At 42.8% G+C, this 23,648-nt stretch overlaps 1 protein-coding gene and 1 long non-coding RNA gene across 5 annotated transcripts in view; one reads left to right on the top strand and one right to left on the bottom strand.

Annotated features, from left to right (window-relative positions):
* Nucleotides 1–23,648, top strand: part of cfap221 (cilia and flagella associated protein 221) — a 192,100-nt gene that overhangs the window by 37,108 nt on the left and 131,344 nt on the right. For 3 of the 4 annotated variants that reach the window (XM_078552370.1, XM_078552368.1, XM_078552369.1), the window contains exons 4-8: nucleotides 864–950; nucleotides 2,197–2,292; nucleotides 8,581–8,681; nucleotides 17,677–17,780; nucleotides 20,673–20,829. In XM_078552370.1, coding sequence (XP_078408496.1) covers nucleotides 864–950; nucleotides 2,197–2,292; nucleotides 8,581–8,681; nucleotides 17,677–17,780; nucleotides 20,673–20,829 — 545 coding nt within the window. Of the gene's footprint in view, nucleotides 1–863; nucleotides 951–2,196; nucleotides 2,293–8,580; nucleotides 8,682–17,676; nucleotides 17,781–20,672; nucleotides 20,830–23,648 lie in introns of those variants that run through there. The other variant, XM_078552371.1, reaches the window with a different exon arrangement.
* Nucleotides 17,186–21,515, bottom strand: LOC144686747 (uncharacterized). Its single transcript, XR_013577983.1, has 5 exons — nucleotides 21,478–21,515; nucleotides 19,458–19,570; nucleotides 18,270–18,320; nucleotides 18,091–18,174; nucleotides 17,186–17,942 (listed from the first exon to the last, which is right to left on the bottom strand). It is a non-coding gene; the product is annotated as an uncharacterized LOC144686747 (long non-coding RNA).

The following is a 23,648-nucleotide window of genomic DNA, read 5'->3' as shown; positions in this document are numbered from 1 at the left end:
AGATAACCAACACCTGACAACAGAATGCACCTTTAAAATAGCAAAAGGAAAAGAAAGAAGAAATAAGCAGAAGAGGACATGGAATTAAAAAGAAGAGAGAATAAAGGCAAAAGCGAGATGACTTACCATGTGCAGCGTAACAGAAGATCGACTAATATATTTAAACAATGCTTATGAGAATTAAATGTGCTACTGAAACAACAGTCATTAAAGACTGTAAGATTATGGAATGTTATTGTAGAATATTACTAAATTATTCACTGGAATGCATATTAGCTCTGAAATAGAGTTATAAGGAAATTGATGTTCTGGTATTATTTTGAATAATGAAGTATGTAAATTCAAAAACTAATCTATTAAAGCTCATTAACACACCCTCTTCAATATTTACTGTCTACTATTTAGATGTACTGTATTGATGTTCTAATAAAATTTTTACCCTCACTAAAGATATATTTAGTACAGTATTTTGTTATTTCCAACACTACAAATAACTGGAAACTCAAAAAGCAAAAGTATTAAGAAAATACAATTCTACAACCTTTATTGAGCTCATTAGTCTTGTTTTGAAAATTGCAAAGTGAATTGTTTAAGGTAAATTGTAACAAAGCATACAGCAATGTAATTACTAATTATGAACAATCGATCAATGATAAGGAATGGTTTCTTTCCACTGTTTGCAAACTCCACTGTCAATGCTAAATGAGTGATTTTAAATGTGTGTATCATTTTTTTTACTGAAATGGAAATCAGTTATTGTATGCAAATTCAATAAATAATAATGTGGATATTGTACTGTGCATTGAAATAGTTATTATAAAAATCTTAAATGCAAAAATTCTTAAATAATTGTTTCTTTACAGAAATTGATCAACATTTCTTCAACAATGACAAATGTTCACATTCTACCACCACAGACACAGTACTTCCAAATCAAATATACCAAAAAGGTAAGTATTGCTTTTAGTTTTTAGTTTTATTAGATTGTATGTTTACAGTGTATCTTTACTGCGTATCAGGTAGAGAAGTATTGGAGGAAAGATTAATTTTCTTCCTCCCATTGAACCCCTGTATGATCTGAGATACACAGTCCAATTTTGCATTTATTATCTTAATAATTCATCTACGGGAGCAACTTTATTGTACTAGTCTGTAATCTATTTTCTTTATTATTGATCCTGTAATGAAATAACCTATGAATCCTTTAATGAAATAATGAAAGAGAACAATGGTCATCCTTGAAATAATCAAGTCAATAGAATAGACCTTATTTGCCAATTCTGCTGCAGCTTGCAGCTAACGGAATTGAGTCACCAGAAATGACTATTGGGAGTAGTGGGGATTCACAACTGTCTGGAATTGGATGAGGACAAGGGCATTATATATGAGAAAGGTAGGAACTTGTTAGAGATCAACAGAAGTGTTAATATTATCCTAAGTGGAGGGCAACTTTTAGTGGGGGAGATGGTTGGAGCATGGTATCTTGTGAGAATTGGAGAGGTTTGTATAGCTCTTTTCTCCATGGATGGACAGTGATAGTTGAGGTCTGCAGTCGGGATTCATTCCACAGAAAAATGGTGATGCAGGGAGGAAAATGTAGAGAGTGAGCTTAACAAAAGCAAAGAAGACAAGGAAATTGACTAATGGGGCAGAGTAGATTCAGTTGCAAACTGGAATCACTGGAAATGTGGCAGAGATTGAAAGGGAAGACAAGTGAGAAGAATTTGATGAGGAAAAAGATCTGAAATGAATAGTTTTGTATGTCCTTGAAGAAAAATGGGAGGCATGGAGATGGGTTGATTTTTGAATGTGGTGGAGGAGTTTGAGGAATAGATGGAAAAACGGAGGTTGGATTTGGTGATGAGTGCTATGTTGCAACATGGTGGTTAAGGTGGGGGGGATGTGTTTTAGAAAAGGAAGCCAAGTAGGAGCCATGGTGAGGGAATCTAAAATGTTATCCTAAAACGGAAAAGTAGATGCGCAGATATTAGCTACAAAACTTTGTTCTGTCTGCCCTAAATTCGTCATAATAATGAAAGAACTGTGTATTATAAAATATAGTACCTTCTGATTTTCATTTTATAAATTCAATATAAACAAATATTGAACAATAAAAGCTGCTTTGTTATATTGTGTTGTATTACAAACATATTTTATATTTTTTGGATATTTAATGTCTTGTAATTTATTTCACAGAATCACTTGGTCCCTGGAATGTCATTTAATGTAACAGTTGATTTCTGTCCAAATGAATGGCGATATTTCTATGACAGTATTCGCGTTCATTGCAAGGTGAGTCTTTAAGTTCTTCTCCACTGGTGTCTATTGTATAAGGTGAGTTTTGTTTTAGTCCACATCCGGAAGCTAATGTTAGTCTAATCTTGTTTTAACTTTTACTGGTTTGACAACTTTACGAGGACTCAATACAATAATGCCCATGAATCTATTTGGTTATCTTTGTCTATTGAAAATAAATTGAAAATATACATGCCTTGATCATTTAGATGATGTTTGGTAGAATTAAGCAATTTTTAAAGTTGATATGATTGTTAGGAACAATGTATAGCTTTGAGTTTAATTTATATTTTGTATTTGGGATTTGGGGTTAAGAAAGGTGAAATCTGGTTTTAGGTTTATTTAGAAGTTTTGGTGAACTGGGTGCTGAAATGTCCGGGGCCCTGTTTGTATAACATGCATTTTTAGTGAGGTTTTACAACTCTTGTAGTGAAGAGATGGGTTACCAAGGGGTTAGTAATTTAGTGAAGTTAAAAAAAAACATAAAGTAGAAAAAACTGTGCTGTTGCTGAGCAACAGGGATCCAGAGACATACAGACAGGGAAACACAGAAGGTTAGTTAGTGTGTGTATACGAGAGAGTGTAAATCCTGCAAGCCTGCTGGGGAACTGGTTATAGGATACTCATGTGTTTGCTTTGAAGTTTAATTAATAGTGATGGTGGTTTTTGGGTATCTCAGGGAGAGATATGAGCCGAAGAAAAGCATCTAGTGAATACTCAGCAGTGCGCCGGAAGAAAACTGTTTGAAACTGAGCTAACCCTAGCAAGAAGTGGATGATCCATCTTGGCCTCCTCTGGAGGTTCTCAGCATCACAGATACCAGTCTTCAGCCAATTGGATTCACTCCACGTGATATCAAGAAACGGGTGAAGGCACTGGATAGTGCAAAGGCTATGAGCCCTGACAATATTCCGGCAATAGTACTGAAGACTTGTGTGCCAGAACTTGCTGTGCCCCAGCCAATCTATTTCAGTACAGCTACAACACTGGCATCTATCAGTTATGTGGAAAATTGCCCAGGTCTGTCCAGTACAGAAGAAGCAGGACAAATCCAACCCGGCCAATTACCACCCCATCAGTCTACTCTCAATCATCAGTAAAGTAATGGAAGGGATCATCAACATTGCTATCAAGCAGCACTTCCTTAGCAATAACCTGCTCACTGACAGCCACTCAGCCACAGGTCCTGATCTCATTACAGCCTTTGTTCAAACATTGCCAGAAGAGCTGAACTCCCAAGGTAAAGTAAGAGTGACTGCCCTTGACATCAAGGCCACATTTGTCTGAGTGTGGCACCAAAGAGCCCTAGCAAAACTGAAGTCAATGGGAATCAGGGGGAAAACTCTCCACTGGTTGGAGTCATACCTAGCACAAAGAAAGATGGTTGTAGTTGTTAGAGGTCAATCACCTCAACTCCAGGACATCACTGCAGGAGTTCCTCAGGGTAGTGTCCTCAGCCCAACTATCTTCAGCTGCTTCATCAATGACTTCCCTTCCATCATAAGGTCAGGAGTGGGGATGTTCACTGATGATTGCACAATGTTCTGCATCATTCGTGACTCGTCAGATACTGAAGCAGCTGATATCCAAATGCAGCAAGACGTGGACAATATCCAGGCTTGGGCTGACAAGTGGCAAGTAACATTTGCGCCACACAAGTGCCAGGCAATGACCAGCTCCAACAAGAGAGAATCGAACCACCGCCCAATAAGATCCAATGGCATTACCATCACTAAATCCCCCCCACTATCAACATCCTGGTGGTTACCATTGACCAGAAACTCCACTGGACAAGCCATATAAATACTGTGCCTACAAGAGCAGGTCAGATGCTAGGAATTCTGTGATGGGTAACTCACCTCCTGACTCCCCAAAGCCTGTCCATCATCTACAAGGCACAAGTCAGGAGTGTGATGGAATACTCCCCACTTGCCTGGATGAGTGCAGCTCCCACAACACTTGAGAAGCTTGACACCGTCCAGGACAAAGCAGCCCATTTGATTGGCACCATATCCGCAAACATTCATTCCCTCCACCACCGACGCACAGTAACAGCTGCGTGTATCATCTACAAGATACACTTAGGAATTCACCAAGGCTCCTTAGACAGCACCTTCTGAACTCACGACCATTACCATCTAGAAGGACAAGGGCAGCAGATAGGTGGGGAACACCACCACCTGGAAATTTCCCTCCAAGTCACTCACCATCCTGACTTGAAAATATATCGCTGTTCCTTCGTTGTCACAGGGTCAGAATCCTGGAACCCCCTAATAGCACTGTGGGTTTACTTACACCACATGGTCTGCAGTGGTTCAAGAAGGCGGTTCACCGCCACCTTCTCAAGGGCAACTAGGGATGGACAATAAATGCTGGCCCAGCCAGCGAACCCACTTCCTGTGAATGAATAAAAAAAGAAGAAACCTTGGTGCTGAGACAGTGGTAATTCTTCACTGGGGTTTTGAGTCTGTAAGGGTTGCTGGGAAAAAAAGAATAGTGTGTGTTTGAATCATTTTCTAGTATCTGTATTAAAATTTTCCAGCCTTTTAGTCTAATGTAATTGTCATGAAACTATAAGAATTTTCTTAATATTATTGTGGTTTATTGTAAAGTAGGTATATAGGTGTGAGTGTAGATGGTTCTGACTGTGTGATGGAATTAAATTAGAGTCGGATAGGCTGCAAGCTTGAAGTTATCAAAAAAAGTTAGGGGTAAAAGGCATTTGAAATACTAATGACTAAACATGGATGAAGTCTCAGCATGTACAGTGAAGGAAATTTTCATTTTTAGGTCAGTGAAGGGGTTGTTTAGGTTTCAAAGGGATGATAGTATGTTTTCAACTAACAAGATAAACATGGCCAGGCAGAGTGTTTATTTTTCCCCAAAGGTACTGACCAAATGAGTGGATGATCCATCTTGGCCTCCTGCGGAGGTCCCCAGCATCACAGATGCCAGTCTTCAGCCAATTCGACTCACTCCACGTGATATCAAGAAACAGCTGAAAGTATTGGATACTGCAAAGGCTATGGGTCCTGACAATATTCCGTCTATAGTACTGAAGACTCGTGCTCCAGAACTTGCTGCGTCCCTAGCCAAGCTGTTCCAGTACAGCTACAACACTGGCATCTACCAAGGTATGTCCTTTATACAAAAAGGAGGACAAATCCAACCCGGCCAATTACCACCCCATCAGTCTACTCTCGATCATCAGTAAAGTAATGGAAGGGGTCATCAACAGTGCTAACAAGCAGCACTTGCTTGCAATAACCTGCTCACTGATGCCCAGTTTGGGTTCCGCGAGGGCCACTCAGCACCTGACCTCTTAATAGTCTTGGTTCAAACATGGACAAAAGAGTTGAACTCCTGAGGTGAGATGAGAGTGACTGCCCTTGACGTCAAGGCAGCATTTGTCAGAGTGTGACATCAAGGAGTCCTAGCAAGACTGAAGTCAATGGGAATCGGGGGGGAAAACTCCCCGCTGGTTGGAGTCATACTTGGCACAAAGGAAGATGATTGTGGTTGTTGGAGGTCAGTCATCACATCTCCAGTACATCAGTGCAGGAGTTCCTCAGGGTAGTGTCCTCGGCCCAACCATCTTCAGCTGCTTCATCAATGACCTTTCTTCCATCATAAGGTCAGAAGTGAGGATGTTCACTGATGATTGCACAATGTTCTGCACCACTTGCGACTCCTCAGATACTGAAGCAGTCTATGTCCAAATGCAGCAAGACCTGGACAATATCCAGGCTGGGCCGACAAGTGGCAAGTAACATTCGCAACACACAAGTGTCACACAATGGCCATCTCCAACAAGAGAGAATCGAACCATTGACCCTTGATGTTCAATGGCATTACCATCACTGAATCCACCCACTATCAACATCCTGGAGGTTACCATTGACCAGAAACTGAACTGGACTAACCATATAAATATGTGCCTACAGGAGCAGGCCAGAGGCTAGGAATCGTGCGACGAGTAACTCACCTCCTGACTCCTCAAAGCCTGTCCACCATCTACAAGGCACAAGTCAGGAATGCAATGGAATACTCCCCACTTGCCTGGATGAGTGCAGCTCCCACAACACTCAAGAAGCTTGACACCATCCAGGACAAAACAGCTCACTTGATTGGCACCATATCCACAAACATTCACTCCCTCCACCACTGACGCACAGTAGCAGCAGTGTGTACCATCTACAAGATGAACTTCAGGAATTTACCAAGGTTCCTTAGACAGCACTTTCCAAACCCATGACCATTACCACCTAGAAGGACAAGGGCAGCAGATAGGTGGGAACACCACCACCTAGAAGATCTCTCCAAGTCAGTCACCATCCTGACTTGGAAATATATCGCTGTTCCTTCACTGTCGCATGGTCAAAATCCTGGAACCCCCTTCCTTACAGCACTATGGGTGTACCCACACCACATGGACTGCAGCGGTTCAAGAAGGCAGCTCACCACCATCTTCTCAAGGATAACTAGGGATGGGCAATAAATGCTGGCCCAGCCAGTGAAGCCCTCATCCCATGAATTAATGCAAAAAAAAATTGGCAACGTGAAAGATTTTTATATTATGGAAAAAGTACATTTCCAAAGACATATAGAACAATGGAATTTACAGATTAAACCGAGAGAAACATATATAAAGAGAATAGAAGGCTATGTTGGGGGACCATGTAAGATCTAAAAGGAGTGTGTGAAACAGCCTTTGAGAAGCCTCCAGCCATTTTTTCAAAAGTCTGCTGTGTCCAATAACTAAAGTTGAAGAAAAGCCTTTGGAATTTACTGTCGAGTGGTTTGCTGTCGTAAACTTGCTGGCTTGCTATTTAAATTTAAAATCTATTTTGGACTGTTGTTTTAAAGGAGGCGTGTAGTTGGGAGTCAGTTTACTTAGGAATTTTGGGATTTGTCATAATAAGTAACTGTAATCTTATGTGCTTGAAATATTTTCTTTTGTTAATAAATGTTTTAATTTAATTTTTTTAAATCTCTAAAGGTGTTAGCGGACTCATTACTTCTGAATTCAGTACACAAATACAATAAATTGTAAATACAATAAAATACAATTGTACACAATAAATACAAATTGCAAAACCGTTGTGATAGCATGGCCAAATTTCCTTTGTGGATTTGGTCCACCTGGCACACATCATCTGCCGCATCATAACATAATATAGTTCATTTTTTCTGGTGAACTAAACATTTTATTCTTTGTGTTAACAGTATTCTGGCAGACTCTTGTGAAGGTATTCAGTAACTGACCACAGTTTCTAAAAAATACAAAGTTAGAATCTACCAAGCCAGGTTTCACTCTGGAATCTTACATGTCCAGTATTAACATCAGCTGGATGATAACATGATGCAATATATAACAGATTATAAACCAGAAACTAAAATTTGAAGAAATGAAAACCTTTCTGTGGCTATGTGGTCTTTTTATTCTTACCCGTCTCTCCTACCTCCTGCATGACATCTGGTCTCACTGACCTCTTGCAACTAGTCCCATTTTCCATTCTGCGCTGCCCACCAAAAGCTATGCATTATAGGTCAGTGACACTACCAGGTTTTTTTCAGCATAGAATGGTATTGGGAACAAATGGATGCAAAGGCCATGATGTGATCAAGAATCAAGTCATTAATCTGACTACATCATGACAAAGGTTTGTGAACCCTTTTAGCAGGTAGTCTTATGCACTTGGGTTTCACATCATTTGCATCTGGTAGAAAGTCAAGTTGAAGAGGGACTTTGATGCCCCATGGACTGCTTTATAATGTATTCAAATTCATTGTCAATGTTAGTAGAGGGACAATGCTATGCATGTGCGAAAACAGACGTTCATCGTTCCACTGTCTTTGCACAGAGTATTATGGGAAGCTGGTGGAGAACCTTGGATCTAGTAGCAGCATGTTATGGATATGAGGTACCATCCTGAGAGCCGTGACTGTTGTACAGTTACCTCAAAGTAACTCTATTACTAATTTATTTTTCTCCCTTCTCTCTGGCAAATTGAAGCAAAAAAATCAAAGGACAAATGTAATGAATAATGCAATGAAAATCATATTAACTACCATAACTTGAGACTTGCAGCAGGTTCTTTCACCTGCAAAACAGGTGATGGAATATTAGCATACCCCTAGCTTAAACCACAGCAGGCACACTCATTGGTTACCAATTATTGGGGACTGTGACACCTTTTTAGTTTCCTCATTTTATCTTTTCATCTTCATGCTAAAACATAACATACAGTGTAACTAAACGGTAATTACTGTATTTTTTTGCAGGAAGGTGACACTCTACTTGTTCCTGTGCACGCTTATCCAGTTGCAAATATAGTGGATTTTCCCACTTACTTAACTGTAAAAGATGTCCCTCTTGGGCAAAGGTAAGTTTATAATATTATAAAATCTTCCCAGTTGAACTAAATTTTCTGCTTTTTGAGTTGGATATCACTGGCACCTGGAACAATGACATGGGTGTGTTCCTCACTTATTTAGAAGTGGCATCCCTTCTTGGTGAAGTAGTTATGTGCCATTGTATATACTGTGGTTGGCTTACACTGTACCCCTTCATTATCAAATTTGGAGTATGTCATCTTAATTGTTTTGTTACAGTTGTGTTCTGGTGTCAGCAGGCTATACGAAGTTGTGCTTTTCTAGCTGATATCTCACATTCTCATATCTCATGTTCATATCCAACTGTTGCAAGCAGCTATGAGAAAGGATGAAAGAATCACATATTGATCTTATTTATAGTACATTCATATGCAAAATGTTCGACCTCCATTGCTGTCCTCCTACACATGAGCAGATTTATTCTGCTTTTATCGCCTATGATGTGCTTATCTTCACATGTCCAAAATTATGAACGATTTTGATGAGATAAATAGGGAAAAGTGTTTCCATCATTCTGTGAGTTGGGAACTCGAGGGCAACATTTTAAGATCGTTAACAAAAGAAGGAAGATACAGAGGAAAAATGCGTTTACATAGTGTGTTGCTAACAAATGAATGTAAAATATGGGAGCAGGAATAGACCGTGGGCAGGATATTCCCAGATTTGCATTAACTGTAAGTAGCGGGTGGGTAAAACGACGTTTTACCCACCGGCTGCAATGGTGGGTTTTCACGCCATATCGTCCCAAACCCGCCTCATTATTTATACATTCCCAGGAAACATACCATTTCCATGGCGGCGGGCTCTCATTCGCCCTCCCGCCATCAGCCTGCTGTTGCATTACGCCAACCGCCATGTTTAAAAGGCAGCCACCAACACACCACTCATCACTACTAGCTCAGTACCACTGCCCAAGAGACATGGCCAGCAAAGGGAAAAAGACTACAGTACCCCCCCCCAGGTTTAATAACGGGTCCCTTGAGCCACTGCTGGATGCCGTGGAGGCCTGCCGGGATGTCTGGCTGCAGGACGGGCAGTAACATGACCAATCTGGCTTGGGAGGTGGTGGCATCGGTGGTCAGTGCCAATGCCCTTCAGAAGAGGACAGGCATCCAGTGCTGCAAGAGGATGAATGATCTCCTGAGTTCCACCAGGGTAAGTCACTCTTCATCACTCTCAACTCACACTCACAAACCCAGCACACATCCACAGGGCCCTCACTGCCAGTTCAAGGGACATCACCATTCACTCTCTCACACACACCTTCATTGTCCTATGGGACCGCTCACCACCCACACAGGCCAGGCATGTTTATCATCTGGCCCGGCAGGCGTCCTGCTTACACTTTCTCCACCTCTATCCATGCAGGACAAGCTGGCATACAACAAGAGAGAGAGGTCGCAGACTGGTGGCAGGATGCCCGAAATCAAGGTCCTCACGGACTTTGAAAAAGGAGCCATCCAGCTGGTCGACGAGAATCTGGACCGGTCTTGTGCTGATGGTGAGGTCAGCGCTGCTCTGCCAAGTGAGGATCCAGCAGTGCAACATCCATCAGACAACCACGCCATAAGTGATATGTCCTCTTTCACAGGAAACTGCCATGCACTGATTATATCTCCTTGCTTTCGCAGGCACATCTGCCAAACAGCGAACAGAGCCCATGGCCCAGGGCCTCCACTCAAGCCCCAAGGAAACCTCCAAAGGGGACTCTGAAGGCACCCTCCTTGAAGTTCTGTCACAGCGCTAACCCACACCCTCCACACACACCTCGGTGGGACCGAGCTCTAGAATAGACATGGGATCACAATCTGGTGAGCACATCGCACAGTCTGATCCACAACAGGCAACATCAGGAACTTCCCAGGTCCCTGGTATTCGGAGGACTGCTGGCGGCCAGAAATTTGCTGACTCTGAGTCAGATGACGAGCCTCTGGACTTGGTCATGTCACAGTTGCTGCAGCTGCAAAGGCAAGCTCGGGAACATCAGGAAGGGATGTCTGCTGCACTCTTCAGATTGCAAGGCACAATGGAGGAATTGATTCGCCTTCAGGCTGAGGTGATAGCGCCGGCATGCCAACGCACCGAGGTCAACACTGGTAGAATGGCGGCCACCCTGGAGACCTTGGTCCAGAACGTCGCTCCTGCACTGCTGCATGGGCTGAACTCCATCAGTGACACCATAGTTGGCCTACAACAGTTTGTATGCAAGAAGGGTGCAGGGCAGCTCGGTCTCATTCCAGCTACCCCTTCCCCTCAAGGAGTTAACCAGGGGCCCGCAGACACCCATAGGGAGGAGGATCAGCAGGTGCACACTCCGGACCCATTCATCCAGGTGACTCCAGAAGTGTCTGGCCCATCCGAATCCCCACTTCCTGTGACCTTAGCAGCTCCAGCTTCACAGGCTGACGAGGGTGCCACTGCCACACAGCAGGACCCCGCAAGCAGTCCGGGGCCCTCTAAGTCTCGGCCCTCCATAGGACGCCCGCCAAAGTCATTACAGACAGAGCGTCGCAGTCATCAGGCTGCCTGTACCTCCGCTGTGGATGTCCGGTGAGCACCAAGATGTAGAGGCAAGGTTAGGAAAATTAAAGAGAGTTAATTGTACAGCCTGTACACGGGTGTTAATCATTTGTACATCCTGTTCATTATTGCCAATAAACTCTCAAAAATGTCACCCTGCCTATAGCTCCTTGTTCTGATGAGCAGTGTTCTTGTCACTCAGATGTGAAACCTTTCTGCACAAGATAAAGGCAGGTGTCTCAGTCCAGGGCCTCTCCCCTGTGCTTTGTACAGCCTTCAGACCAAAGTGACGGTCCGGCCGCACACTCTCTGGAAACATTACTGATGCCTGCACCTCGGCGGTGCTTGTCATTGCTATCAGAATGTAATGGGCAGGCGCCGCACAGTTCTCTCATTCTCTGTGTGTGCTCTCAGCACCTTTAAGGAGGGGCTGGCCCCCATCTCTTCAGCATCTGTGACCACTGATGCTGCTCACCAGCTCCTAAAGGGCTCTGGTGCTGAAGGCGGACAAAGTCTCAGATGGTTCTAAAGTTTCTTGGCTGCATCTCTATGATATGACCCTGATGACAGAGCACAAGCGAGCTGTCCTCGGCCAGACAGGAGTCAAGACATTCTCAGAGGCCATGTGAAGATTTATGGAGTGTCCTCACTGCATGTCGTCATCATCCTCCTGCAATCGAGTTACTATTAGGGCCTCCACTGCATCTCCATGACAGGAGCATTCTCAAGAGGATATTCGCGCTGCCATAAGTCAGACTGGAATCAAACGTTTACAAATGTGATGTGAGGATCTATGGGGTCACCTCACTGCAAGTCATCATCATCCTCCACAAATCTAGCAGCTTTGGGGGCCCCTGAGTGCCTGCCTCGTCTAGCCAGTGCGACGATCTCATCCCCATCATTGTCGCCTCCGAGGACCTCCTCATCCTGATCCTTGTCGGTAGCGTCCTCATTGGAGGAGACAAGCAGCTCCTCCATCTCCTCCTCAGCCAGCTCATCTCCCTGTTGGAGTGGTAAGTTGTAAGGGGCACAGCAGACGACGACGATGCGTTACACCCTCTGTGCATTGTATTGCAAGGCTCCACCAGACTGATCCAGGCACTGAAATCGTATCTTCAGCATCCCGATGGTCTGCTCCACCAAGTTGCAAGTTGTAGGATAAGCCTCATTATACCGTCATTCTGCTGCAGTCTGAGGCCGCCGCACGGGTGTCATCAGCCACGGCCTCTGCGGGTAGCCCTTGTCCCCGAGGAGCCATCCCTGTAGTTTCTGTGGGCCCTGGAAGACTCCAGGGATCGGTAACTGACTGAGGATGTAAGAATCATGCACACTCCCTGGACACCGTGCGCAGACCTGCAGGATGTGTTTCTGATGATTGCATACCAGCTGTATATTCAGCGAGTGGAATCCCTTGCAGTTGACGTAGTCCATCGTGTGCAGCGACAGAGACCTGAGCGCCACATGAGTGCAGTCGGTTGCAACCTGCACCTGTGGGAACCCCGAGATCTGGGTGAATCCAATGGCCCCTGCATCCTGGTTGTCCCAGTCCCGGGCAAAATGCACAAAGTTGTGAGCCCTCGAGAAGATGGCATCCTTGATCTCATGCATCTGTGAGTGGTGGCTTGTGATATCCCACAGAGTTCACCTGTGGAGCCCTGAAAGGAGCCACTGGCATAGAAATTGAGTGCCACAGTCACTTTTACAGCCACTGGCACTGGATGCCCTCCATGTCCCCTTGGTGCCAAGTCCTTGCAGAAAGTGGCAAATGTGAGCGACCAGGTCCCTAGACATGCATAGTCGTTGGCGATACTGGTTCTCGGTCATTTGCAAGAATGACAGGTGGCATCTATAGACCCTGGGTGTCACTAGGCGCTGACCAGCCATGGCTCACAATCGCTCCTGAGCAGCGTGTGCGGGAGCCCCAGCAGCCGCCTCTTCCTGAGATTGCTACTCCTGCCTTTGCGTGGCCCAGCGCCTCAGTTGCTCTATCCTCTGTCTTCTTTGCTCTCTGTAGGCCATCAGGCTTGCAGCTAGGTCACCAGGCTCCATTCCCCTGATGTGGTCCCCCTGCAGTATAAAAGAGAGAGAGAGACATGGTTAGTATGGGTGAACTTAGCATCTTTCCTGGCCCTGTGTGACTGGAGAGTGCTGGCCACCCCTCGGATGGCCAGAGATGAGTGCGCTGCATGGCTGCCCTGTCAGCCTGTGACATAGGGGAGACAGCTCCTAACCAGGATGCTGAAATTGCAAGGAGCTGTGAGCACCTCCAGCACCCATGGCCAGTGTTGGCGAGGCGATAGTACAACGTGTGCAGTCCAACTGCTCCATGGTCCAGTAAAGTGGTCGCGGACTCACGGTCTGTGCTGGAGGGCGGGTTGTGGGGGGAGCGGTGGTAAGGTCTGGAGCGCTTGGTGCCACTTTGGTGCCTCTGCGTTGTTTGCGTGGGTGGGCAGGCTAGGAACCCGACCCCAACCATACCGCTGTGGCTGCGCCTGAACTGTCTCAGTTGCAGAGGAATGGTCAGTTTGTACAGGTGTCCCTACTGCGTGGCCACTTCCCTCGCCTACCCTGCCCCCCACCTTGATTTCTTGTGCGTGGGATCTGAAACCAGGGCAGCAGTTGCCACCCACCCCCAACAACAGCAGCAGTTGCCCCCTGACACCCACCCCCTCACCCCTCGAAAACAGTCGCCCCCGTGGCAGGGTGCCACTTCACGCAGGCCCCCCAGTGCCCCTGAAGCCTGCAAAGCAACAGGCAACCCTGGCGAGCTGTGGAAAACGATGCTGTTCACTCACCTCAGTTCCCCCAAAGTGTAGGCTGCCAAGTGCACGTTGCCTATGTGCTGTTGTGAAAAAACCTCGGCATGCTTTCACGCCGACATGGATGGATGACCCAGCAGGGTCCCTGGCGGGGTGGCCTTTTAATGAGATGCTGATGTATTACAATGAGCTCCCCAACGACCATTGGTGGGAAACGTAGCCTGCCGTTGGTGGGCTGAGCGGAAGATCACGACCTGCATACTCGCCGTCGTTAAACTGATCACGCCATATTGTCCATGCATGCCACCTATCATGCCTACTGCCAGCGGGCATGGAAAATTCCACCCCATATTGCTTTTTGAGCCTGCTCATAGAAAGCATTACAAGAAGCAGTGATGAAATTTAGGATTTCTCTGTTTGGGAAATCAGCAGTGGTGTAGAATTATTTGTGTCTTTCCAAATTTTACTCAACATTTGTATGAAAATGGATGAGGCTATGATGCATTAAAACAATGATTTCACTACTGCTTGAAGTTGGGTATAGTTCTTTGGCTTTTGCATGTTAATCAACCACACACAATTGAACTGACGGCAATGGAAAAAAAAATGAATGATTGTGATCTTCAAGTGAATAGGATCACCCAACACTTTATAATGTTAAATGCTGCTTTGCTAATAGTTATACAAAATCATTTTTGGTAGAAAATGAAAAATCAAATCCAAATATTTTGCACCATTGTTTCTGGGTGTTAATAGACCTTACCAACATTAGGAAATGTGTCCCCATTATCATAGAAATTATAACACAGATGGAGACCATCACTTCTGTAACAGTACCAATGCATTGTTTTCATATGTTACTTAGTGAAGAAACAAGTGTATAGTCTTTGATGTTTGCACATTTCTAGATTAAGCAGAAATATGATGAACTCAACTGGCTACAAACTACTTTTAAACAGTTTTAGAATTCTTAAGTTTGAAATAACATTCATTAATATTTATTAATAATACATATTAGTGGCACATGAAATAGCTAGAGTTAAAAGTTATATAAATTGGCCATTAGGAATGTAAATTATGTACTATATTGTACAAAATAATGTATAGCTATTCATTTCCTTTTAAATTGAGAACCTAGAATTGATAACATTTGTTCCTTTCTGATTGATTTAACCAAGAAGGTCCCAGATCGGTGCTGATCTCAACTAAGATAACAACAGAGGAATAGCAATTGGTCTCATGGACCATCACAATCTCAAATTTTGAAACATAGATTCCTTATTGTAACCATGTTAGGTATAATGTTCCCCTTCTCTTTTTCACCGTTTTCATTCTTCTCCTCTGGAAGATATTTAAAAAAGAGATGAACCCTGAGCAGTAGAAACAAATTCATTCCATTTGTATAATGTTACTGTCATGTCCACAAAATGTCGCAAAATGCTTCATTTCTAATCTTTTGGAATTAAAGAATGATATAGCACAGAAGGAGGACATTCAACGCATTTTCCTGTGCTGGCTGTTTAAAACAGCTCACTCGAAACGTTGACTGTCTTCCTCTCCGCAGATGCTGTCAGACCTGCTGAGTTTTTCCAGCTATTTTTACTTTTGCTCCAATTAGCCCTACTTGTCTGCTCTTCCCACATAGCCCTGCATTTTTCCCTCTTCCAGTATTTATCCAATTCCCCTTTGAAAGTTATTATTGAATCTGCTTTCATCACTCACTCAGGCAGTGTATTCCAAATCATAACAACTTGTTTTGTAAAGATTGTTTTCCCCATGTTGCCTCTGGTTCTTTTGTCAGTCACCTTAATCTGTGTCATCTGGTTACTGATCCTTCTGCTGCTGGAAATAGTTTCTCCTAATTTGCATTATCAAAGCCTTCATGATTTTGAACACCTCTGATAAATCTCCCCTTAACCTTCTTTGAGGAGAATAATCCCAGTTTCTGTAGTCTCCGAAGTCTTTCCCTCCTGGTGCCATTTTAGTAAATCTCTCCTACACCTCTCCAAGGCCTTGACATACTTCATAATGTGTGGTGCCTAGAATTGGTTACAATATTCTAGCTGGGGAACAGCCAATGTATTGTAATGGTTAAGTATAACTTCCTTACTTTTGTTCTCTATTCCTCTGTTTAAAAAGCTGAGGACCTGCTATGCCTTTTTAACAGCCTTCTCAATCTGCCCTGTCACTTTCCAAGACTTGTGTGCATATGTCCCAGGTCTCGTTGTTCCTACACCCCTTTAAAATTGTATCATTTAATTTATAATGCCTCTTCTCATTCTTCCTACAGAAATGAGTCACTTAACACTTCTCTGTGTTAGATTTAATCTGTCATGTATATATCCATTTCACTAGTCTGCCTATATCCTCCTAAAGTCTTTTACTATCCTCATTTACTTACAATATTGAGTTTTGTGTCTTTGACAAGCTTTGAAATTATGTCCTGTGTACCCAAATACAGATGATTAATAGATAACTCTGGGTCCTGAGCTGCTTGACCTATCCTTGGTGACAAGGGCTGTGCCCTCATGATGGCCAAGTATTGAAGGATACAACAGGACATTGAGTCATCACATATTCCGACAAATACTGGAGGGTCCAGGCAGTGGAACTGTTGTTTCAGTACTACAATGGTTTGCTCAATGATGTTTCACGTGGCAGCATGTCTCTGATTTTATGCATGTTGATCACCTGTGGTTGGGTTGTGGAGTGGAGTCATGAGCCAGGTCTAAAACAGAGACATCCTCTGGTTTGACGTGGTGGCTCAAATACTGAGAGAACAGCAGGGTGGTCCAGAATGAAAGCAGTTATCAAAGTAATTGACAGAAGCAAAAACAAGCAGAAGTAAATTTTAAGCTGATGCAATCAATATTGATACTGGGCTCTTTAAATTCTCATGTATCTTCTGCTCAGCAATCCTCAATACCTGTTTTACTAGGGCAGGAGGTGAAACAGGTCAAATAAGACTGAGGTGCATGAGAGCATGGCATCAATTTCACTTCATTTCCATGGAACTGCGCTACATGCAGCTACCTGAAATGACGTGAGGCTGGCAAAAAAAGGACAAAGATCCAAGGTCACAGAACCTCGCCCAGTTTTTGGATTAGGTCTGCTAATTTACATCTGCAAATTGGACAGACTCAGTCAGAAATTTAGACTACTCAATCTAAACCAGTGCCCTTAGTAATGCTGTTGGGGATGGAAGAGTCAAAAAAAATGATAATTCTTAATAACTAACATTTGTTTTCTGAAAATATCCTGATATGGAACTTCTTCTATGAACTCTTCTATAAACCTCCTTCTCCTGGTTTTTCTCAACTGTTCTTCTCTTTCAATTTTATCTGCCAGATATTTTGTCCTGCATAAAACTCAATATTGAAGTTTCATGACTATATATGGAAGAGGATATTTCCATAACTTTCAGAATTTAGTGTGAAAGTGCATCCCTGTTTTTCTTTTTACAAAATTCAATAGCTTTGGTATCTTTTTATGCAGCACGTTTTAAATAATACACATAACACATTTGAAGGACCCCATGTTATTGCTAGATAGCTGAATTTACTTGTATTTTAACATATGTTATAGTTCTGAATGATCTTTGTATCAGATAGCTATAGAGGTTGACCTATTTGTTTGCCTTTACATGTATAACACAACCTGTATTTGACTACAGATGTTAATGGTATTATTTTTCCAAACTTTGCAGCAAAGAAATCACCATCCCTTTGTGCTGCAGCTGTCCAGTTGATTTTGAGTTCCAGTTAAATTTTCTACAAACTCATCATGCATTCACAATTCAGCCAACAGCAGGTGTGAGAGAACTTCCAATGTTATATTTGCATTCTATACTGGTAATTATTGTTGATCTACACCCTGTACTCAATACACCAAACTAAGTAAATGTTTTTTTTGTACTGGCTAGAAATCTTAGGTAAAACTGTTGTTGAAACTCTAGATTTGGAGTTCTTCTTCCTTAAGTTTGAAAAGAAATAAAAATTATTCATTATTTTCCCCGAATATATTCAATATTCTTTTAACAAATGTACAGGAACTAAGAAAGTAAGCTTGCAAATAACCATTCAAGTCAACAATTTATGGTTGGAGAACTAAGTTAACTAACCATGCAAAATGTTGATCTCATATACTGCTCAATATTGGGTCAAGTGCACACCTTTTAACAAGTTCTAATTGCTTGTTAATTCATCTTCAATGTATGTGTTTGAAAAAATGAACAGAATCATTAAAGGATTCATAAATATTTCTGATTTAAAAATGCATTTTAAATATAAGGCTACTTACTTTTACATGTTCAGATTTGCTTCCTTCATTTAATTTCAGCTGTCAGAAATACTGTGTATACAATGCAGTGAAATAGGTTTACAATAACAGCAAGTGATTTTTTATTTCATGCAAACATACCAAAATAGGACAGAAAAATAACCTCTTATCTATCAAGCCTGTCCCATTCTGCTTGGCTGTGATCAGATAACATAACCTCAATACTCATCAACCAGCAGCATGCATGCAATCTTCTGCGAGAGGCAGACAAACACAGAAAAAGAAATTTCAGGGCAATACAGGGGTAATTGGAATTATGGAAAATTCTTCACCGGCCCCCAAAGATGAACAAAAACCAGTTCCAGGAGATAACATTACATTACCAAACATCATGTCAAACGTAGTATGCATTCATATCAGTCTCCTCTAGGAACTCATTCAGCTCCCTTTTGATTTTTGTTGCAAATCTGCCTCCACTCCAGAAGTTAGCAACCTTTTTCAGAGGTCAATGATCCCCTTGGAAAAATAAAACTTCCTGACAATGAACATGGATTTATGCTTACATAACCTGTAGACATGCCCCCTTATTCTCCCCATCTAATTCAATTAATCTAAACACTTGTATATAGTCTCATCATTATTTTAAATACTTCGATCAAGGCCCCTCAATGTTTATGCTTTTATAGGCTGAAGATCCAGATTCTTGAGCTTACTGTGATGCCAATGGGTTTTTAAATTAACTATCAACCTGCTCTAAACCTTTCCAGAGCTCACCATCTCTATATATGAGGCAACATGATCTCTACACAGCATCTCAATGGGATTAAATAAAGTCTTATGCATTTTTTTCTATTTTATATTGAATTGACTGCATTATTATTCCTAATACTCTTAATAGCTTTTGATTTGGCTTTTTGGTACTGCTGTTGGATCTTTAGACACTCATGCACTTTATAACCCAAGTTTCCTTCCCTTTCAACAGACTTTAAGACTGTTTTGATTCAAATCAATTCATAGCCAACTGTACCTACTGCAAGCTGGTCTGTTGATACGGATTCTTAGAAACCTCTACCAATTTCTTTGTTAACTTAGTAATTCAAATTTAGAGGTTAAAGGAATGAGGAATCATCAATGTATCAAAACCATCGTTTTTCTAACTTTATTAAAATAATTTTATGTTTGCACAGACAAAATTCACCTGTGGCTTACCCTTTGCATTTCTTAGTGGTCTTTTTTCAGCTTGAAGTTTCCTTTATCATTTCCTGTTATGTTTCAGTGTTCCTCCACGATAGGTGTCAGTGCCATGGTAGATCATCTGACCGCTTAGAGCACAAATGTTTTGAAAGCTTAGTGTAGCTGGCGAATGCCTTCTGTGTGACAATGGTACTATAAGATGTGAAGGCATTGGAGAGGGTGCAGAAGGGATTCGCGAAGATGGTTCCAGGGATGAGAAACTTTGGTTGTGAGGATGGATTGGAGAGGTTGAGTCTGTTTTCCATAGAAAAAAGAAGGCTGGGAGGAGATTTGATGGGAGTGTTCAGAATCATGAGGGGTTTGGTTAGAATGGATAGGGAGAAACTATTCCTACTCATGAAGGGATCAGGAATGAGATGGCACAGATTTGGGGGGCTTGCAGAGGAAGCAAGGGCGATATAGGGTGGGAGGGGGCTTTCTCGCACAGCGAGTGGTTGAGGTCTGGAGTGCACTGCCTGGGAGTGTGGTGGAGGCAGGTTCAATGAAGGCATTCAAAATGGAATTAGACTGTTATTTGAAAAGGAAGAATGTGCAAAGTTATGGGGAAAAGGAGGAGAATGGACTAAGAAAATTGCTCATTCAGAGAGCTGGTGCAGACAGGATGGGCCGAATGGCCTCCCTCTGCACTGTAAATTCTGTGATTCTGTGAAGTTTCCCAGGGGATTCTCCAAATTGGCTACAGTAACTTTGGCAGCGGGTTCAACAGAAATACTGGGCTGAATTTAATGGTAGTGGCCCCAAAGGCAGGCTGGAAAGCCAGGGGCAGCCCCACCACGAGCATTTCTCAAGCCCCAAAGCAATTCAAAGCACTTCAGGCAATTAACTGCTTGGCAACAGGGCTTTCAGCCCTTTAGGGGCGAAGATCCAGCCTCCAAGAGCTGCCAGCCAATCAGTGGGCTGGAAACTCTTTAGTGCCAGCTGTACCACCGGGAACAGTGGCCATTGCTGATACTGCAGCCAGCCAGGACCAGCAACAATGGAGGAGGCCCTGGAATTAATTTTCTCCCATGATCCTTGCATCTACTCAAAGTTACGGAGGCTAATAGGGAGAATGCCTCTGAAAATTCCCGTTGTTTGTGTTCAAACAATACGAAAGATCATACATATTATAAGTAATGTAACATTTTTATAAATGTAAATGTATGATGAATGTCTTAATTTATTGCATAGGAATAATACCAGCTGAAGGACAAGTTGACATTGTTGTCACGTACACACCCTCTGATCGTGCTACAGCTCAAATTAAGGTGCAACTCCTCATTTCACAGTTCAACTCAAAGCCTTGCATCTGTACTATTACTGGGACTTCTCTACGACTGGACTTTAGGTAAGTGGTGGCTCAAGAAACAAAAAATTGAATCATTTGCCGTTTTGTGAAGATTTTCAATTGGCCCATTTGTTGCCACAAAATTAGGGCAAAGTTATTTTGAATTAAGCAATTTCAAGCTAATATAAAATATTTGATGAGTGCACGGTATTGAACTTCTATGGCGCTATCATAGATATGAACCCTAAGATTCCAAGCAGTCGATTGTTGTAAAAAACAATCTAATGTCCTTTAGGGAAGGGAATCTGCTGTCCTTACCTGGTCTGGCCTGGCCTGCATGTGACTCCAGGCCCACAGCAATGTTAATTCTTTCCCATAGTAGAAATAGGCTGAAACCTATTCTTAAATATGCCCTCTGAAATGGCCTAGCAAGTCACTAAGTTATCATCGCCAACTTCTCAAGGCCAACTAGGTATGGGCAATAAATGCTGGCCCAGCTAGTGAAGCCTATATCCTGTGAACGAATAATAAAATAGTGCACTCAGTACTCTGGTGCAGCTGCAGAGGGGCTGGCAGAGAGTGACCCAGGCCAGAACATCAATAAGGAGTGCCAGCAAAGGATCAGGCAGCTCAGGACGCTAGCAACCAGGGATCAGTGCAATGTTGAGCATTGTATGCAATCGAATATATTGCAGGTGGTGTAATTACCTGCAAATGTCAGAGAGGCAATGTCGGAGACAGACGAGGATATCGTGGACTTCTGTCACTCACTTACGTCAGCGCCTTCAGGAGGACCTACGTCCTTCTGGATTGGGAGGCAATACTAGTAGCTTTAGAAGTCACCACGACTTGAATTTTTATGTCTGCGGGTCTTTCCAGGGCTCTGCAAGGGACATGTGGAAGTGGAGGTGGGGAAAGGCTGCCTCGTCCTCTTGGTTTTGCTGTGAAGACCTGCAGTGGAGAACACAAAGAATTAGCTCACAGTTAAGCACAATTGCTTTTTGCATCAATGTTTCAGGTATTACTTCATATGTCTAGTTGTCAACACCAGACTGGAAGCATCCTTACTCAAATTCCTTGAAATGGCAGCCTCTCCATCTGTGCACAATCGCTCATGATCTTCCCTGGCCAATTTCGACCTCTCCTCTTCAGTGGAGGTCAATATGCAAATGTCCAGGACACCACCACCAGTCTTAGAGCGCTTCCTGCGGTTATGAGCTCTTTTTTTCCTGCATGCAGACAAAAGGATTGCATGTTATTCCAATGGGTACACAACTGCTTTATGAGCATTGATGTCTATGACAGCTCCTGTGCCCTCCCTAGTAACACACACACACACACACATACACACCCATACTCCTGCAACTGGTACAACTTTCAGAGCATGAAGTGGCTCCCAGATATTCAGTCCACATGTCCTATCTAATGATGTGGCCTGTAACCCAAACCCTGTCTGGCATCACTCTCACTTGCTCATTTATATTGCTTGATGCCCTTATGAGTGCCGCTTTGCAGTAACTAAACAGTGCCACTTACCTTTATGAAGCACAAAAAATCGTTCATCCTTTTCCTGAGCTGAACCCAAGTTCTTGTATGGACCCCACGGCCACTGACCTCCGCTGTGACCTTCATCCAGGCTGCCTTGGTCAGACAGGAGGGCCTTCTGCTGCCATGCCCGGGAAACAGGACATCCCGCCATTCGGCCTGCAGGAGAATCTGCAGGGAGGCATCGCTGAAACATGGGGCCACTCGTTGTCTGCTGCGCACGGATGTTTCTCACTTTGGTGTGGGGTGGTAGCAGCTCTAGGGATGCAGGTGGAGAGGGAGTGGCTGCAGTTGCAGTTCTGAAAAGCTCCTCAAACAGAAAGAATGATGTTCCTGGCTTGCAGGGAATGGATGCCTGTCCAGGCGCTCTTTAAATAAGGTGCCCGAACCTACCATGAGGTAACAGCAGAGCATCGAATTCCTGCCAGGCCCTCCGCAAAATTCGCCACACTCTTCAACTATGAGGAACTAATTGGCTGTCCACCATGTGCTCACACATGGCCAATAGTCCCACCTACACACAGAAGTGTTACGCACTCCTGTCACGCCGCTGACAACCTCATTGCTACTGGAAGATTCTGCCCATTGAGTCTTTTATTCAGGCAGCTGAAACCTTATCAGCGATTCGGGTGAGGGCTGCTTTATTACTGTTTGCAAGATGTCAATAGGTTTTAATGATAGACATCACCCACTCAATGCACCTCACCCAGTTTATAAAGCAAAATATGAAATCAAGTTATTTGTGATCACATTTTTTATTCATCTTTCTGTTCCTCCTATTGTCTTATTTTGTTCTTTAATTTTATTTTTTCTCAACTGAGATAGTATTCTTTTGTTACTCACTCATTCTTGCCAGTGTTTTTGTGAAATCAGAATATTATAGCATAGAAGGTGGTAATTTAGCTCAACATGTCTTGGCTCTCTGAGTAGGGGTATTATTGCACGTCTGCATTCATGTGTGGAGTAAAATCTAGTTAATGGGAGGAGTTGAAAACAAATTGTATATTTAAGTACACCATACAATGCAGGCTAATGTACGTTAAGGGAAATGTAGCATTCAAAGAAAAACATTAAACTGATTTAAGCCCAATAAAATTTATACATCATTTGCATCATGAGAATTGTCTAGTAAAACATGAAAATTGCAATCCTGTATGAACAAATTTCTTAAATTGATACTATAAAATATTTTGTAACATATGTAATGATTGGCATAACCTCATCATGATTTAATGTGTGATTAATGCTGATTTGTTCTAAACCAAAAAGAGTATAATCACAGTTTGGCATTTATTTTTAGATATGCAACTATTGAATTTATTTATAAATTTAGT

This window comes from Cetorhinus maximus, chromosome 11 (assembly GCF_964194155.1).
Source record: "Cetorhinus maximus chromosome 11, sCetMax3.hap1.1, whole genome shotgun sequence".
In the NCBI taxonomy this organism is placed as follows: domain Eukaryota; kingdom Metazoa; phylum Chordata; class Chondrichthyes; order Lamniformes; family Cetorhinidae; genus Cetorhinus; species Cetorhinus maximus.
This window is presented reverse-complemented; position numbering and strand designations above follow the sequence as displayed.